At 45.4% G+C, this 18,929-nt stretch overlaps 1 protein-coding gene across 1 annotated transcript in view; it reads right to left on the bottom strand.

Moving 5' to 3' along the window:
* Positions 1–42: 42 nt before the first annotated feature.
* The window catches only part of LOC117429680 (microtubule-associated protein 1A-like), a 51,489-nt gene continuing 32,602 nt past the window's right edge, over positions 43–18,929 (bottom strand). The window contains exons 3-7 of the mRNA XM_058998940.1: positions 16,599–16,681; positions 16,171–16,311; positions 6,508–15,781; positions 5,219–5,451; positions 43–4,998 (exon numbers count right to left, since the gene is read on the bottom strand). Of these exons, the coding sequence (XP_058854923.1) occupies positions 4,843–4,998; positions 5,219–5,451; positions 6,508–15,781; positions 16,171–16,311; positions 16,599–16,681 (9,887 nt within the window). The 3' untranslated portion in view covers positions 43–4,842. The remainder of the gene's footprint in view (positions 4,999–5,218; positions 5,452–6,507; positions 15,782–16,170; positions 16,312–16,598; positions 16,682–18,929) is intronic.

The raw sequence follows: 18,929 nt of genomic DNA, 5'->3' as shown, positions 1-18,929 counted from the left end.
AATAATCACACAAGCACAATCAAAGAAAGACTCCAGGTGAAGTTTGGATTTTCAATAAATGGATTTTATTGGTGATCACCAGGCTGTTTCCCTTTTACAATAAATTTGCAGTAGTTCTATTTTATTGTAGATTAAAGAGAGATACAGAGTATTGCACACAAAATATCTGAAAACTAAAAGATTAATACAGCGCAAAAAGAAGAACGATCACAGCGCCTTCTTTACAACACCCCACGGCGAATAGAAGAAGCGTGGCAGATAACAGGAGCCATTTCAGTACCATGGAGACAGCTGGCTTTTTTTATAGTCATTTTTATTTAACTTTTTTTCTTTTTTTTTTAACCATTACATACAGGATTATAGCTTAGAAGAGATCCCATGCAGAAACAAGCAAGGCTCATTTTAATGTTTTTGTCCATCAGGGTGAGTGTTTTTGGAAAATGCAATCGTAAGCAGATTTTTTTATTTAATTTATATATATATATATATATATATATATATATATATATATATATATATATATATATTGAGCTTGAACAATATTTTGCTTGCAAGATAAAATCTGTTAAAAATGAAAGGCGTTTTCTAGAAGGTTCTGATCACCCAAGCTGGCAGATTGTTTGTTCGTTGTTTTTTAGTTTGATTTTGACTCATTTAAACTCAGGTGACACTCTGCAGCCCTAGGGAGCACCTTAAAGGTTTAGTCAGTTTCATTGGGATGAAAAAGAAGTACAGATGTCTCATTTTGAAATGTTTCTTTTTTTAACATATTTTTTTTTTGTCTTTTGTTTTTACTCAACTATATAAACAGACAACAGCTAAAAAGTAAATAGTAGTTTCACACGGACAGCAAGAGCTGATTATTATAACATTTCACATTCTTTTACACGTCCCCCTTGTTGTGGGTCCATGTCGTTTCAAACCGTACCTCTTTCAGACATTTCATTTCCATCCTTTGTTTTTCCTTTTTTTTGTTCTTTTTACAAAGTTTTTCTATTTTTTTTTATTTCTATATATTTCTATATATATATATATATATATATTATGCTCCATTGTTTCTTTAGTCACAGCAGCTTTTAGACTTAAAACCCCTACAGAGACATTCAAGGACGTTATTGAAGTTAGTGCATTCGCTTCTGAAACTAGGCTAGTTTTTGTTTGTTTGTTTTTATTGAGGAACTGACAGATGTGTCCCACCTGGGCACCCATAGCTGACTGCTAAGGCCTCTGGGCGCCCATTGACAAGAACAGGTGGTCGGGATACCTAGCTCGCTGGCTACACTGGAGCAAAACTCTCCTCTCTAGAGACATGTAACACGTAGGAAAACAACTCACTCAAACAGAAAGAGACTTGCAAGTGAGAGAAAATAATAGATAGTCATACCATAAAAAAACTACTCTGTCAAAACACCCAGAAAAGGCTTCAGAAACAATACAGCCTCTTCCCACCACCCTTCAAAAGTCCTACATAAATGTGTCCTTTAAATGGGTACGGAGTCTTGCAGAGGCCAGAATTTGAATTGTAAAGGATAAAACATCACAGACAGGCCCAAAGGATCTCCTCCCGGTCTCCATGACAACTATCTTGCTCTCAGTCCCTAGGCCCCTCCCCCTTGCTGTATGTGGTTAGCTATTCGATATGCACAATTTCACGTACAGCTTAGAATTATTAAAAATAAATATCTGGAAATACACAGAAGCATCCTAGACAGCTCCTAATTTTGATCTCAAAATATTGTACACCAAAGCTTTGTTAAAGTCATTACACGCCTAACCACTAACTTAATGCGTATTAATTGCATGCACGTAAGGGCTAGTACTGTGTTTGCACAGTGAGCTAGATAATGAATTGGATCTCCTCCCCTGACCAGACCCGCTGCAGTGATACAGGACCAGTGGGTTCTCAGAGCTGTGCAGGGGTTGGGTATGATAAGCTTATGGATGGGAGCATGCTTTTGGAGCCCCTGGCTGCTCGTGGTTAGGAAAGACCCCAGGCACTCTCTGATAAAGGAGCAGGGTGTGAACCCGGGTCTCCTGGCTAACATGCAGACAATCTTACAACCTGCCTGACCCTTGCACTTGAGACAGACCGTGTCAAAGCCTCGGTCACTCCTGATTCCCAAACAATCTTTTGTTCGCTAAACATTATGCAGCATTTAAAACAGAAACAGTAACTTCATTACAAATATTTAAAAGAGCACTTGTCCTTTTTCTTGATTCCACTTATGCACACATTGCTCTCAAACGCCTCAATGCAAAAGAATCCCGCTGGGGTTATGTAAACAAAATGAACAGTAACCGCTGGTTAGTGCTGTGCTTGAACATTTGAAAAAGACTAAACAATTAAATCAAATAAAAACTTTACATAATACTGTCAACAATAAGCATCTTTTACAACCAAAACAGATGATCAAAAAGATTAAATTAAGACTGCAAAATAAAACATTTCAATACAACATGTACTGCTGTGTTAAAATCATCTACAAGCTAAGGCTGCAGAAATAGAAACCCCAGCTTTTGGGGTTCAGGGGTTCACACTAGTCAGCCTCTACCCCTGAGAGGGCTGAAATACTGCATGCCCTTCTCTGTCCATGCACCTCAACCTCTCCACTGCGGCCACTCGATGACAGTGAAAACGAACTTCCTTTTGCAAAGCATATCGGTCTGGTCTCTGTAAAGGTGTTCGCTGGTGAAACACAGCTTTCCAATAACGGTACTCACAACCTCATGACAAGTTCAGTTCCATTTTGCCTCAGTTCTGCAAACAGTACCTCTCATTGGGGGAAAACAGCGTAACAGCACAGTGAAGAGTCAGCACTCTTTCGCTATGAAAAGGGATATCTTGGTGCAGCAAGGATGCCAAGCCCTTTGTGACTCCAGACCCAGGAGGCTGTGCCACTCTTTCTCTGAAGTTTCCTGATCTTGTCCCCCTCACTATTGTCCCCTTTAGGCCTGCCTGCCTAGCTTTGGCGAGAAGGACCAGTCACAAACTCCAGCCCTCAAAATTAAACCACGCAGCAACCAGTGCAGCGCTGTGCTTACGCTTCTCACTGTGATGTGCTCTCCGTTAGGACTCACAATATACCATCCGCAGACCAGGTGCAACCACACAGCCCTGCTTTGCACGAGGTTGGAGCGCATCATCATCACACAGACCTATACTTTTGCTACATCTGCTATAGTGGCAGTATAAGTGCATTCCCTTCATTCATTTCCCCTGAAGCTTGAAAAGCTAAGGGTTTTAAAAAGCTCAGTCCTTAACTTGCACCGAGTACACAATCAGTGACCAGACTGTTTTTTGAACTACTGAGGCAGAGGTTAAAAAATGTTGCTTACTTCAATTTTTTTAATTTCAGTAGATAATGAGTAAGAGCAGCTATACACGCATCTTGTGTAAGTTAGTTAATACATTACCTAAAGTTTACTGAAGAGTTCAAGATCTGAAATCCCTTTTATTATTATTGTGAGATCTGTAATATATATGTTTTGTTAAATGCAATACATAAGACTAGACCATGAAAGTTTTAAAATGCGTTACTTTGCAGCATAAGTTGCCATACAGTCTTTAGTCCTTCCGGAGTCAAACATAACTTAAATCAGAATTCAAATGGTTTGCTATTATGATGATGATTATTATTTTACTGCCAGTGAAGCGTGATCGGTGGAGACACTGTCTGAGGACAGCGGGGGTCTGTTTGACACAGATTGACAGAAGAGGGATGGCGTGAGGTTTATTGTATCGATGACTATGGAAGCAGCAGTCAGACAGTTAGAAGGGCTTCAAGAGGTATCCACAGGGACTCAAGGACGGGTTTTTCTGGGTATGTTTCTAACTTCCTTAAATGTCTAAAATGTCAATGTGCTTTCTGACAACTGCCCCGAGTCATGCCTTACTCTGTAATAAGGCCCAGCATTCACATTCAAGGATGATCGAACTTGGGTTATTAGTGTCTTTGCTATGCAAAAGCTGTGAACTGGGTAGGACAGTTTTAATTCACCTTAGCTATGTTGCTTCATAGACAGTCATAGGTAGTCACTTTGGGTGCCAGGTAGTGAGTTATTGGTAAGTGTGTAAGTAGCAAAAAAAACAGAGCTAATGTTAAACACAATGTGTGCTTGCAGATGAGGCCAGCCTCCAGCCTCTGCCCGAAACATAGTTACCTAAACCCTGGGGTCAGTGAAAGGATACTCGGACACACACAGCTCCAGGGAAGGGCTGCTTCCAAACATCTCTGTGACAAAGATTTGTCTGACCGAATGGCAGAAATATTGATGCTGGTACCCCAGCCTGTCAAACGTCTGTCCGATAACATGTGGCATATTTGTGCTTAATTAAATGTTCAATGTTGTGTTGGGAGGTTGGGTTTGGTGCATCCCTCTACATGAAACGCATGTGTCCAGACAACCCTTTTACAACTGTCTGAAATATACATCAGCAATAGACCCATCTATCTCTTGGATCTGACTTTCAAATATAGTGAGTCTGTGGAGTTGCAGATAGTACAGTAAATATATAATGCACAAATCTGCTTGTTAAATTTTCATGCATAAATATTGAAGAATGTGCAAACCCTTATGCAATGGGTGTATCAGACTCTCACTATGTGGGGTGTGTGTGACACTGTCTGTGTTTGTGTATTTGCAGAGGAGCTTTCATTATGGGTCTCGTGGTGTCCTTAATAAATAATGTTGTTAAAATAGCAAGCTTCCTCCTCGCAGGCAGAGGGTATCCGGTTAGAAGAGTGGTGTGTGCTGCAGAAAGTTGGTCTGCAGTCCTAGCTGGGGTCTGGCAGTTGGTCCGGAGGGGGAGACGGAGACACAGGGAGGGATGATCCGCAGGGCTCAGAACTCGATCTTGCAGGCAGGGAAGGACTCATCCTGCATCACTACAGTGCTGCTGCTTGCCAGGACCATGATGTTCAGCTCCTGCTGCTTCTCGTGGGTCTGCTGGTACCACTCCCGGGTCACCTCTGTGTCGTGGGTCGGGATCAGGGTCACCTGGAGCATGGGAGGTCAGAGGTCAGAGGTTACACACATTGATCTCACGGTCTGATTTTTGTTTTGGCAGTACTGTCATCTCGACACACAACAAATAAATCTTTGATGTAAATTACTGACCGGTGACCTCACCGGTTGCAGAAGTGTTAGAACGATATCATTTTAGTGAAGGTTTCAGCACTCTCTTCAGAGGACTATAGTAAAGGTATTGCTTGGTTACCTGCATGTTGTTGCCCCACTGAGCCTTGCCTTCGAGTAGCCCGTCCAGAACTCCTCGGCTGGGCTCCCCGCTCCCCATGTCGTTCCCGCTCACCACATAGTAAGCAGCTCGCACACGCTTGAAGAACTCCTGGTCCACGTTCTTGGCACTGCAGTGGTTGGGGATGTAGGCCAGGTCCACATATATTGGGGGGCCGGGGGGGACCCCTGAACTCGACTTCTGAGAGCTGGAGCCTAGAGATGATGCAAAAGAGAGAGGATTGAAGTTTGAACACACTTGCTAGACACACGCTGTAGACACTAACACTACGTTTCACATCTCCCCTTCTCAAAGTATAAACCTCTGAAAACCAGACTATTTAATAAACATGTAATGGTTTGCCACCGAGAGAGTTCTAACACTTCACGGTTCATAGTGATTATTACCTTTTTTCATCTTTACCCATTCTCGTTCCCCAGTAGTCCTCACTGATTGAATAGAGGCAGCTGTACACACAAACACAAACACGCCGGCTGTGGAGTCGCATTGAGTGTTCCCAGGACATGGTGTGACACTGGCAGCGGTATGTCAATTCAATCCAGGAGGCCAGCTTCCTAGAGCACACTGCTGCCAACTTCCACACATCAGCAGGTGCCAAGTGCAGCACTTAGAAAACTCACTGTGTTCTTATGTCAACACTAATGAAAGGAATATTTTATATCCTCTGAATTTGCACATTATAATTTCTTTATCAGTTCACTATCTCAAGATATGTATACCTAACCATCATTTATTACTACATTATGGATATTTGTTATGTTTATTAAAGTCACCAGTGTATTTCAGCTTTTGAATGATCTCTGAGAACATCTGAACGCTATGCTCATAGGTGTGTTTACCACTTGAATTCTGACGCCTATGCGTCTCCGATAGCTGGTTTTGATTTATATCACCCTGCAGCCTGCTAATATAATTCATAGGCTACAGGTTTTCATATTTCATTTTATACCATATATTGATTTTCAGAGTAGCATAGCCATGTTTCAAAGCATCAAGACAAAATAGAGCAAATAACAGAAACAGCAAATAAATGATTCTGGATTCAGGCATCCACTGAAACCACTAGAAAAATAAATCAGATTGTGAAAGATTAAGGACGGAATGTATTGAATTAAAGTGAGACCAATGCCTGAAATAAAGGAATAAACACCATGAAAGGGATTAGAATATTTTGCTCCAGCATGAAGTATCCACCATTTAATTCTAAAAGCTATTCATTTTAGTTCTTTAATTAGATCAGTAAGTTGTACCTGTGTTGCTTTTGACTCCATTGACCAGGCCCCTCCCGGGGTTGTGTCCCTGGCTTGATCTGGAGACCTCGTCCCTGTCCTCTCCACGGGATCCCTGCACGTCGGACGCGCGTGTCGGTTTGGATGTCTTATCGCCTTCTTTCTTCCGGATGGAGGAGGTCTTGGGAGACTTCTCGGTGGAGTCTTTGGCAGGTTGGGGCTGCTTGGCAGGAGTGGGTGACTTCTTTCCCCCGGGAGGTCCCTTGCGGCCTGGGGAGGCTGATTTGGGCTTGCCGAGGGGCTTCCTCATGCCTTTGTTGGCCTTCATGTCCTTCTTGAGCATCTTGTCGGTCCGGGCCGCCAGGTTCTGGTCATTGGACAGCACTTCCGGGTCCACCATACAGACGTCCGGGTGTGGGGGATGCGGGAAAGGGTCCATCAGGGGGAAGGGAGGGGGGTCATGGCTTCTTTCAGATCTAGAAGAGGAAGTGTGGTGATTGCCGCCCCCTGCTACAGCTGCCGATTTGTCCACTGGAAGAAACTCTGCGTCTTCATCAGAATCCATATTGCCGTCTGCAGTGATTGAAGGACACTCCTCTGTTTCAGGGGGCACATCAGAGTCAGACTGTGAGGGCAGAGATTCGCTGACAGAGGTGGGTGGAGTCTCCTCGCCGGCTGCCCCCAAGCCAGCAGCCATGGCACCTTGGAGGTGATGTGATTGGCCCCCACTGTTGTCCCCAGGGTGACTGGGGTGGGGTTGCTGTTGGTGGGACCGCCTTTTGACTGACGACGTCTGCTGTTGGTTGTCATCGCCATCTTGTGATTGGTCGCTGCCTTCATACTCCTCTTCTTCCTCCTCACTGGAGAGCCGGTGCGGGCTGGGGTTGATAAAGGATGGGGAAATCTCCCCTTTGCGGTGTTTGTACTCACAAGAGGAATAGCCGGCAGTCGTGGAAGGAGAGAAGGAGGAGGTGGCTCCCAGGCACAAGTCCTGAGGAGGCTGCTTAGAGTCCTCTCCTGCTCTGCTTGATGTTTCGGCGTAGTAGGATGAGTGGAAGGTTTGGTCAGAAGAGGCCAGGGAAAGAGGACGGACAGGGCGTTCAGGCTCCTTTTCTTCATCTTCTTCTTCCTCCTCACGTGAATGTGGAGGGGAAACAGCAGGAGACATTCCCTTCTGCTGTTGCTGTGGCTCCCATTCCAAGGTGCTGCTCTTCTCCTTTTTCTTTTCATCTTCCTTGTCCTCCTCCTCCAAATCCTTTTCCTGTTCCTTCTTCTCTGTCTCAGTTGACGCCGTTGTTGCTGCTCCACTGCAGGGCATTTCTGTAGTTCCATATGGTGCCCCTGGAGGGCTCATGCTTACCTCCGTGGGCCCGTTTGATGTGGCTGAAGCTGCCTGCACTGCTGGCTGTGATGGGGAGGGGAATGATGTCAGGACATCAGGGAGGGAGCTGGTTGTGCAGGACGTGAAGGAGGTTGTTGGGACCACTGTGGCCTGTTTCTCAGAATGGGTCTCTTCTCCAGCTTTCTGCTCTGTTGGGGTGGCTGGGGGTGATCTTTGGCATTCAAGGCGGCAAGGCAAGGTGTTGTCCTCCATCTCGCACAAATACGACTCTTCTGCCCCTTGAGACTCCTCGAAAGAGCATTTGGCTGTGGAATCAGCTGGGAGCAAAGGAGAGACATCAAACAGGCTTCGTGCTACGGAATCCTTTTCAACAGAGTGAGACAAGAGGGAGTAAGGTTCAGATATTGTAGAACTTAAACCCAACACTGGCTCATCAGCCCATTCAGACTTGTGGAAGCTTTCCTGTTGCTGCTCCTCCTGTGCCGTGACATCTGGCAAGCTTCCCTGGTCCTTCTTGTCTTCAGTTGATGCAGCACAGACTGGAGGGAAGGGCTTCACCTCTTCAAAGGGACTCAGTGGGGAGAATCGGGTGAGGCCTGATGATGATTCAGCTTTTGTGGTGGCCGTAGTTAACTTCTCAGAAACCTCCAGATACTCATCTTTAACCATGCTTCCTACTCCACTAGAGAAAGGGGCTCCTGTAATTGGCGATTTCTCCTCCTTGAAAGAGGAGTATTCAAAGTGAGCATTGTCCAAATCCGGTTTGGGTGTGGTGAAGCTGGTGGCAGGGGTATCAATTTCCTTGCCAAATTGCTGGTAAGCAGAGAGGGAGGTAGAAGTTGAGGATGAATAACTAAAAGAGGAGGAAGAGGAATATGAAGTGGCAGATGTGGTCGTGTAATCAAAGCCAGAAGAGGAAAAGAGATCTCCCCCTTTTTTACTCAACAGGTCAGGAGTTTTCTGTCTCTCAAATTCAAGATCTTTCTCACTGTGGAAGTATATCTCTTCACTGGACTTTGGGAGCTGAGTGCATTCATGATGGTCACTGTCAGGACTCTTGTCTTTTTGTTCTTTTCCTTCAGATTGCTCTGTCAGGAAGGAATCCTTATCCTCTCCACAGTAGGAATACTCAAACCCAGAAGAAAACCCTTTTGCATCTGTTTTTCCGATCTCTGTGTAACTGCCTGTGTACAGGGTAGACGTGCTGCTTGTGCTACTAGGGCTGCTTTCAGTCTTTTGTAGGAATTCATCTGCCTCTGACTTCTGGCTTCCACTGCTGAAGGGCTCAAAAATGGGAGACGGAGAAGTGGATGGCTTTCCCTGAGTTCCCAAGCTGTATTCGGGCTCCAAAGGCAAGCCTTCCTTTTTCTTTTCTTCCTCTTTCTTCTCTGGGATTTTGGAATGCGTGTCTTGCTCTGAGAAACACTCATAAGAACAGGAGTCACCTTTTGATTCCTTCTCAGATTTCTCCTTGGCACCCTTTTCTAGATCAGAGTCACTGGCACTCTCCTCTTCCTCTCCTTCCTCCACCTCTTCTTCATCCTCCTCCTCTGCTTCATCTTCGTCTTCCATCAGCATCCTTGTATCTCCCCTTTCTAGGGCTCCCTCCTCATAATAGCTCATCATTGCTTTGCCAGCAGCAGCACTGCTTTTGGTAGAATATTCAGCGCTGGATGCCAGGATGTTGTCATCCAGGTTCTGCAAGCTGGGTTCAGTGTAAGATGCAGTGCTAGCCTGGCTGTCTTTATCCTCTGGCTGGGCACTGTGCGAAAAGAGATCCTTTTCTTCTGGAGACAAATGACAAGAAGGGGACTGGGGTTGCTCAGGTTTGTCAGCCTTTGGGGATAGCAGTTTCTCTTTCTCTTGTTTAGCTGTCTCTTTTTCTTCTTCCTTCTCCTTCTCTTTCTCTGTGGCCTGTTTCTCTGGAGAATCATCAAAGCCTATTGTAGTGGTGGTAACTTTAGCAACCAGTTTTGTCTCAGTCCATGTTGGTGAAGATTGCTCTTTTTCACCTGCCGTGTCCAGATGTGATTCCTCTTCCTTGGCGGACATTCCAGGCTCCTCCTTGACCTCAGATGAGACCGGAAGAGATGGGGAAGCGGTGCCTTTTTTCTCTGGCTCGGTGAGTTTCTCTTGTTCCCATGCCTGCTCTTTCTCCAAGTAATCAGTGTGTTGCTGCTGTTGATGAGTTGGGATGAATGAAAAAGGCTCCATGACAGGCATTTGCTTGTTGTCATAGATTTCTGTGTAAGTAAAACTCTTGTCATCTGGGTAAGGAGTCAGCTCTCTTTCTTCTCTCTCATTCTCCTCCTCCTGTCCTTTCTCCCTCTCTTCACTCTCCATGTCATAAAGACCAAAATGTACACTCCTCTGAGGTCCTGCATAAGCATCAGGGTGGTAATCCACCCGGCTGAATGACACTTCTTCCTCCTGCTTGGAGAAAGCATCTTCCAATTCCTCCCTGGGGGAGCCTGGGCCCTCAGCAGGCACCTCCATTGCAGCCACCTTGTCATCACCAATCTTCGCACCATCTCGTTCCACAATGAAATGTTCTTGCTCTTTTTCTTCTTTGTCCTCTTTAGCTGTAGTTTTTTCTTCTGGAGAATACTTGGATATTTCTTCCTTTTCTTGTTCTTTGGGAGACTGCATACCCACAGTTTCAATATAATCTTTTTTGTCTTGGCAGATCTTTGCTACTTCATCTCTCTCCAAAAGGAAGAAGGTGGAGGAAGGGGGCAGTCCTGGTGATACTGCCTCCCGCTCACCCTCCTTTTCTCGTTTTGCCTCCTTTTCATATTTTTTCACCTCTATTTTCTCTTCTTCTTGTAAATATGTGTGTGTCTTCCCAAAGGGATCCTCAGGTGATAAGTCAACTTCTTCAGCTTTGCCAGGAATGAGGGGAGGCATTGTTGTCTCCACTGGAGAAGGGCCCTCACTGCTACTGCTCTTGTCCTCTTTGCCAACAGTTGTTGGCTCAGAAAATGGTTTTTCGAGGCTGGATGAAAGGGGGCTGGTGGATGTGCTTGGAGGGCTGCCAGCACAAGGAGGAGCTGTTACAATTTCCACCGGCTTGGCAGTATCAGTTTTTCCCATGGGTTCAGGAGAAATTTCACTGCCTAACAGATTAGTTACCTGGTCTTTTGGTCCAGATAAAGGTGGTGTTTGGAGTTCAGTGAAAGAAAAATCTGCTCCATAGCTGGAGGTGGCCAAAAGCACACTACTCTCTGCCTTGTGGGATGTGGGGATGGAGGAGATCTCATGAGAGGAAAGGTCAATTTTGCTTGGCTCAAGAGACAATGGCCTGGACCCTGCTCCGCCCATACATATTGCATCCTCTTCCTCCTCATCCTCTTCTTCATCTTCTTCTTCATCAGAGTAAAGAACCTTGGGATATGCTTCCTGTTCCAAGTAGGAGGCTGTCTGCTTTTCTTCCAACTTCAACTGTTCAGGTTGAAGGAAGGAAGATTCAAAGTCCTTCTCTGCAACTTTTTCCTTTTCATTCTCTTTCTCTTGCAATGTCTTTGCAGCTATGGAAGCATGAAGCTCCACCATCTTCTCTTCCTCAAGTGATTTAGTTTCACAAGTATACTCCTCCTGCATGAACCCACTCTCTTTTTCATCCATATATTTAGATGTTGTACTCTCCTTCCCCTCTCTCTCTTCCTCCTCCTCTCCTTCCTCTTCTCTTGATAAACAAACCTTTTCATTGGTCATGTCCTTGAGAAAGCCCTCCTTTCCTTCTATTGGCAACACCTCTTTTACTGCTGTCGGTGACATTTCTTTTGAACAAACAGGCTTCACTAGCTCTTTCTCCAAGACCACAGGCTCTGGCGAGATAGGTAGGTCTTCAGGTAATGTGCACGGGGGGCTTGGCTTGGCAGGAGACAAATCCATCATGCTGGCTTCTTCTATCTCTTTTTGGGGCTCTGTAGACATGGGTAGGCTCTGGAGACAAGGGATTGTGGAGCTTGTCTTGCTTATGCCAGCCTCACTGACTTCACTCTTGGCAAAAGCCAGCTCCTTCAAATCGGCTTCTTCAACCTCTTTCATTGGCTCTGGAGAGATGGGTAGGTCTTTAGGTAAAGGACTAGGAGGACTTGGCTTGGTTGTGCTGGCCTCCTGTTCAAGCAGATTCACAGGTTTGTCAGTGTCTGGCATTGCAACTGGCAAACCCAGCTCTGGTTTCTCTTCCTTTTCTTCTCTCTTCTCCTCCTTCTCTTCTTTAGCAGAGACTAACTCTGTGGTTGTCTGCTGGAGAACTCCTTCTTCTTTCTGTTGTTGCCCTGCAACGGTTACTGTTTTCTCCTCAGTGGGAGATTGGTGAAAAGGAGTGTGTCCTGCACTGTTTGGACCAGACTGTGTAGGGGAGGCCATTTTGACAGTGCTGTCATCTGGACTGAGACATCTGTCTTCACTTTCTACCAAAGAACTAAACTCTTCATGGTGAGAGAAAGGGGGAGATGAGGGCTTAATGTCAGTTTTTTGAGAGAAGTCATCTTCTGAGAGAGGAGAAGCAGTCTGGACTTCATCCACGACTGGCTGAACTTCTGCTGCAGTGGGCTGTGCCACAGATGAATGGAGGGGCTTTTCCAAATCCCTTTCCCTTTCCTGGGACATCTGCGGAGAACGGTAGCCTTCTTGAATTTTTCCAAGTGGCATTTCAACATTGGGAGTTTGATCTTCATATTCTTCATCTTCCTCCTCTTCGTCCTCCTCTTCAGGAGCCAGCATCACCCTCCCCACTGTGTCTCCATCTGCCACTATGGGCTGGAACTCTTCAGATGGAGGAGACTTAAAGTACTTGTCCTCCTCTAGGGAGGAGGTAGGGGAGATGGTCCCGGCTGAAGGTAGGTAGTCCCTTCCCTGGGTGGCCTCAGTATAGGTGGAAGATGGAATGCTGTTGACAGTGTCAAGAAGCAAAGAGCTCTTCCCAGTCTCCTCCGTTCGTGGCGCAGTCACAGACGCTACTGACTGATCTTCAGCCACAGAGGTGGCAAAGGAGGACAGCTTATCACATTCAGTGATGGAAGTGGCTGAGGAAATATGTTCCTCTTCTGCCAATGGGGCGGCAATGATGTTGGTCGAGTAGATGGCTAACGTTGGGTCCTGAACGCCTATGTAGCCCTTGGCTGCCAAATCAGAGGCGTCAGACATGGCTTCTGCCTTCATCCCCCTTATGCCATGGATGGCGTCAAAAGAGCCTGTCACATCAGGCACAGAGATGTCACAGGCGCCAACCTCGTAGCGGAGATGTGGTATCCTGTCCTCTGTTTCCTCGTGAATTTCTTCATCAGAAATAGTCTGCTCTGTTTCAGAATAACCAGGGATTGTTTCGTCTTGGATGTAGGATATATTTTCAGCAGCTGTGGCACCCTGTACAGCTGCCGTGATAGCAGCTGTTGCTGCTGCCATGTTAGATAAGTATGGGTCATCTCCTACTATGCCAAGGAATTTCTCTTCAATTTTTTTGGTTTCTTCATCCTTTTTAACCAGTCCCCCCTCTTCAGCTTTTACTTGTACTTCCTCACCAGTGACATCAACAACTTCTGCTTCCTCCAGCTCAGCTTTTTCCACCACCTCTTCCTCTTCCTCATCTTCTGCCTGTTCAAGTCCCTTTGTTTCTTCCTTCCCTTGCTTTTCAATCTTCTCAATGTATTTTTCACACTTTTCCATCTCCTCCTCTTCATGCTTTTTGTCCACCCTCTCTTTTTCCCATTTCTCTTCCTCCATCCTTTCTTTCCATTTCCCTTCTTCCTCCTCTTCTCCCATTCCCATGTCCTCATCCCCTTCATCCAACTCTTTCTTCTCTTGCTTCTCTCTATCCTCCTCCTCTGCCTCCTCTTCCTCTTCCATTTCTGCTCCTTCATCCTCAAATTTTTCCCCAGTTATTGGCTCTTCTGCCTCTTTGGCCTGGGATACCTGCCTCTCCTCATGCGGGGATTCAGCCTCTGCATCTGTAGTGGTTATTCCTTCATCGGGAGACTCCAGTGGTTGGTGCTTAGTGTCCATCAGAGTCTGGGAAATTATCCTTTCCTCTGCTTCTTCCTCCTGGTAAGGGCTGGGGATAATTGTGTCCTCTGCGGGAGGCCCAGTTACCACAAGGGATTCCTGCAGTGGTTCTGCTTCCAGTTCTGGGTTTGCCACCTCTTCTTGTTTCAGCTCCTCGAAATCCTTTGTTAGGTCTTCTGGAGATGATACAATGGATCTGTCCTCCACAGCCAGGGGTGGGGGAATAGACTCTTGTGCTTCAGGTGGTGCCACCAAAGCTTCTGGTTCTGATGCCACAGGGGCTGCAGGCTGTTGTCCAGCTTCCTTGGCTGTCTTGGATTTGGTTTTGTCTGTCTTAGGTTTCCCAGGCATTTTGGCCTTGTGAAGGGTCTTCCTAACTTCAGGAGTGAATGACTTCAAGTCTGGTTTGGTGATCTTCTTCAACTCTGGCTTGGTGGCTTCTTTCTTTTTGTCTTCCTTCAGCTTCGATTCTTTTTTCTCTTCTTTTTTGGCAGCTTCCTCCTTCTTCACTTCCCGCTTCTCCCTCTTGATCTCTTTCTTTTCTTTGTCTTTCTTCTCGTCCATCTTGAACACCTTGGTGTGCTTTTTGATTGACTTCTCTTTCAAGAGTTTTTTCTTTTCCTGTTTGGCTGTCTCTGCAGCCTCTGTTTTAGCTTTTGCTGGCTTGGCTTCCTTCACTTCCTTCACTTTCTTCTCTTCTTTTTTCTCAAGTTTGTTCTCCTTCAATGGCTCGCTTTTTATTTCCACTGGTATCTCCTCCTGTGCCTCTGCTTCCTTTTTAGCTGCCTTAGCTGCCGGTTGTGGTTTTGGTGATGACTTTAGACTCTCCTTACTGTCTGTCCTTTGCTTCATTTTGGTCTGTTTCAACAAAGGAGGTGGCACACCAGAAGAAATGTCCTTCTGGGTTGCCACTGGGTACCTTAAAAAGTCCAAGTGCTTTAACTTCTCCAGTCCTTCTAGGATTTTGTTCTGTGGGGCATTCCCAGGAAATAACACCCGGACAATCTTTTCTGTGGGGCTGGCAGGGAGCCAGACCACTAGGGCTGTGACAGACGTCAGGTATGGAACAGAGATCTCTCCTTCCTTTCCATTGGGTAACATGATCCCAGTCTTGGCCTTACTATTGCCTGCCCACTTTTGCATGAGGAACTGCATCTCTTTGCTATCCTTCACTGGGTTAAGGACATACATGTCCAGCCTGCCAACCCCCATCTTGTGGAAGAGTGTGATGGGATCAATGGTGTTGCTGACCACTCTGTACAGAGGCTCAGGCTTGATTCCCAGCTTGCTAAGATACTGCAAAGTAAGGGAAGCCTCCTCGATGCTCCTCTTTACTTTAAGGGTGGATTCAGGCATCCGCAGCTTCTCAGGAACATTGAAGAACACCACTCCCAGCTCGGGAGAGATCAGGTTCTTCATCCAGTCGCTGTAGGTAGTTGATCCCTGAGACTGCTCCTCATCTTGCTCTGCAATCTTTCTCTGGAGGAGCCCGTTGATCCCGGGAAGGTTGTCCGCTCCGATGTGCGTCAGTAGGATGGAGTCGATCCGGTCCAGGTGACGGACCAGCTTCCAGAAGCATGACCTCCGGTCTGAGCCTCCGTCCACTAGGATGTTGAAGCCGTTGACTGCAAACAGAGCAGAGTCCCCTCTCCCTCCAGGGAAGATGTAGCAGCAAGGCTTTGAGAGCTTCAGGAAGCCCCCTGAAGTGGGGGGCTCCAGCATGTCGAAGGGGGAAGGCACGTCTACGGTTTCAGAGACGTACTCTGTGAATTCCGAGACGCCCTCCATCTCGGGCAGCACAGGATCAGGGTTCAGCCTGAGGTCCAGGAACTCCCGTAAGTGTTGGTGCTGCTGCCCCAGGGAGCTCCAGTCCCCTTCCCCCTGACAGGACAACGTCAGAGAGGCCCGGTGATCAGGGTCAGCTGTGGTGAGGAGCTCACTCACCTGCAGAGTATCACAGAACATGACACTGTTAAAGAACGTGACAGATATCCACATGGTCTGATATCAGCTAGGCCATTGGAGTGAGTTTGAAATACAACACATGAAGAGATAAGAATACATTCTAGGAAGCATCAGCAACTTATTATCTACAATGTTGTCTTTAAATAACTACATATTCCAAATTGAGGTATAAAACACAGGCAAAAAACATACAAACCAGAAACATGTAAGTCTTAAAAGGATGTGGGCACTGCTAATTTGTATTTGCCAAATAGTGGTTACCTCAAGCTCAGTTTTTTTCAAATACTGAAATAAGCCTCAGATGGATGGACAGAACGCATACGTTTGCATTATACATTACATAGAACAAGCTAGAGTTAAGTCCTCACCTCAGGATCGGCAAAGACCTCTGAAAAGTTCTGGAAGGTGAATGCCCCACTTTGTAAGATAAGATCGCCTCCCTGGTCTGAACTTTGCCCGCTCAGAATCAGGAGTTTGTGTCCAGCAGGGTTGGTAATCAGAGAGTGGATCTGGAGCAAGAGCACAGAGAACATGAGGTTGAGATTACACACGCAGAAAGTTTCAGAAAAAGTTACGTTTTCTCTAACGACTTATCTAAAGCTAGTATATATTATGCCTTCATAACCCCTTGCAGAGGACATGAACATCTACTAGAAACTGGTTTTAATGAGCTCAGAGGACTTCGTGAAAAACAATATCACTGGCAAGTATGACATTCCATATTGCAAACATTTGTCAATTCTGCTTAGGGTGGTTGTTCGGCCCAAGTTTGGATGTAGGAAAACCGGAGATGTACCTCTGAGACAATTGTGTTCTCTGAAGGATTGACTAAGACGACGGTTTCTAGGACATCACTTCTGTGGTGAAGAGTCCTTTGTCCTGCAGGAGACAGAGAGTAAAGCATAAGGACAAATGAAACAATCATTCAATTATCATTCAGGGCACAAGATCTTCATTTAAACACAACAACAACCTGTTTACTCTTCTCAGATTGCATAGTGTTTCTGGTGTATGACTCCAAACTATGGTGCTTTGTAACAGTATACGGAATAAATCTTTTGCACAGGATTCCTTTTAGAAAGGGTCAACTAGGGGAGTTCTACATAACATGTACATGCAGTCCAAATACACAAAACACAAGGAAGGCAAACAACCTTAGGCTGCTTTTGCATTTAAATAATCATACTGTTTTCAGATCTCATTAAGTAATGAATTCTGTCATTCATGACAATAAGTAATATAATCTGCTTTTCTTTACCAAGTGAAGGCATATGAACAGAAAGGCATATCCAACTGAATTATGCTGAGTGCTGTGCATTGTACATGTGGTTACATTGGATCATGGAACTTTCTAATTAGTAACATGCATTTTTATTCCATTCCATTCGTTTAATCAGACGGTGTCCTCTTTATAAGTAGCCCATTACTCCCTCGCACCAACAATCTGTCAGTCCAACCAAGGCTTGTCAATTTGTCTTATTGCTATTCAGAAAAAAACTATTTTGAAATCTTCCTGCCTATCAACTTTTCCTGTGAAAGAATAAAATGGGTCCCGCAAGTTTCATTGATCCAATGTTGAAAATATGAAAAGCAATGTTGGCCATGTTTCAGTTGTGAAGTCTTCTGGTCTGTGGTTGAAGAAAACGTTGAATGTTAACCTTGTTTCCTTTCTAGATTTCTTTGAGTGGAATACTGTGTTTCTTTTGACAGGGCTGCTGATTGTGGAAGCTCTTGAAGAGCCATTCTAACTGCTGTGAAAGAACAGGGATGTGGAATGGTGGCTGTGGGATCTCACAGCAGCTGCTCCTGGATATGGGGATGACTGAACACTCCTCCCACGAGCAAAATCAAATGGGCTCAGTTTGTTTAATCTTAGAAGATAAATCCTCTTTTTAATTGACTTCAAACTAGCTGTCATGAAAAAGGCATATGAGGGGAAAGAAAAATGCAGCAATGCATACAAGGAGTTTGTCCTCACCCTGGAGTTTGCACGTTTCTTAAGAAAGCAAAAAACTCTGAAAAGAAGAACTGTAGACACTGGACTAGATTCTCAAAGCTGTTGACTCCAAATTGTAGTTATTTTTTGTATGTGTTTAAAAAAAGGTCATCTGCCTGACACCCATGGAAAATGTAATTAGTTGATCACACCAAACACAGCATGCATGCACATTGGTACCCTACCAACATCCCATCTCTCCCCAGACAGCAAACCCTGCCTCTGTATTGGCTGTTGCTATGGTAATGGTAGGCTGGCTGTTGCCGGCAGCAGCGTTACACTGACACGGTCTTTGCGATCTGCGACGCATTGCAGCATTTCTGTTCAAGAAAAAAAAAAAAACCTTTCCTGATGCCTGGAAAATGCACAGCTTTGCACAGAACAGGAACTGACAAATCAACATAACCCTTGTCTTCACTCAGACATGCTATATTTAGCCTGCTATGCTATTTGGCTGTGTTTAACTGCAAAATCAGAGCAACATATTCTACAGGGAATGGAATTTGTTCTCTGTATCTTACTGGGAGCTGGGAGGCAACAAGCAAAACAGAGAAAGAGGATGAATTGTACAATACAGAGTTTACTGCTAATGGAGTTCCCTTTAGAGCATGGCAGGGTTTAACTCAGGGCTTATTTTATACAGGTCAGGAAGTAAAGTCCAGACATGAAATGGGGCTGCTTGAGATGCTCTGGTGTTGAGAGATGTGGGCTATTAAATGTATTTGAAAGTCACACGCTCACTATTGCTCTCAAGTTGCTCTGGGGGTTAAGCTAGGTTTGGGTTGTCCCTTGTCTGTCCACACAAAGGCCTGAAATAAACACTGCTAGAAAAAGCACCAGGGTTTAGAATTCATGAGGGGAGGAGGGTGCTCCCAAACTACCATGTGTCTCGGTCCTATCCAGGCTGTTAAAATGGATAGAAGGGCAAACCAGACTTTGCACTTGAAACAAGCTCAACTGGAAATCTAAAGGACTGAAAATAATTTTTAGACCAGGGCAGAGTATCGGTGCGCTAGTCTAACCCCTATCCACCTGCAGCCAGAGCCACCTTCACACTGAGAGTCCAGAAAGAGAAGCTTCATTAAGAGGCATGATCAGCTACAAGAATGGGAATTATAACAGCCAGTCCAC

This window comes from Acipenser ruthenus, chromosome 24, assembly GCF_902713425.1.
Source record: "Acipenser ruthenus chromosome 24, fAciRut3.2 maternal haplotype, whole genome shotgun sequence".
NCBI classification, from domain to species: Eukaryota; Metazoa; Chordata; class Actinopteri; order Acipenseriformes; family Acipenseridae; genus Acipenser; species Acipenser ruthenus.
The sequence above is the reverse complement of the archived record's forward strand: the minus strand, read 5'-3'. Positions and strand labels throughout refer to the sequence as shown.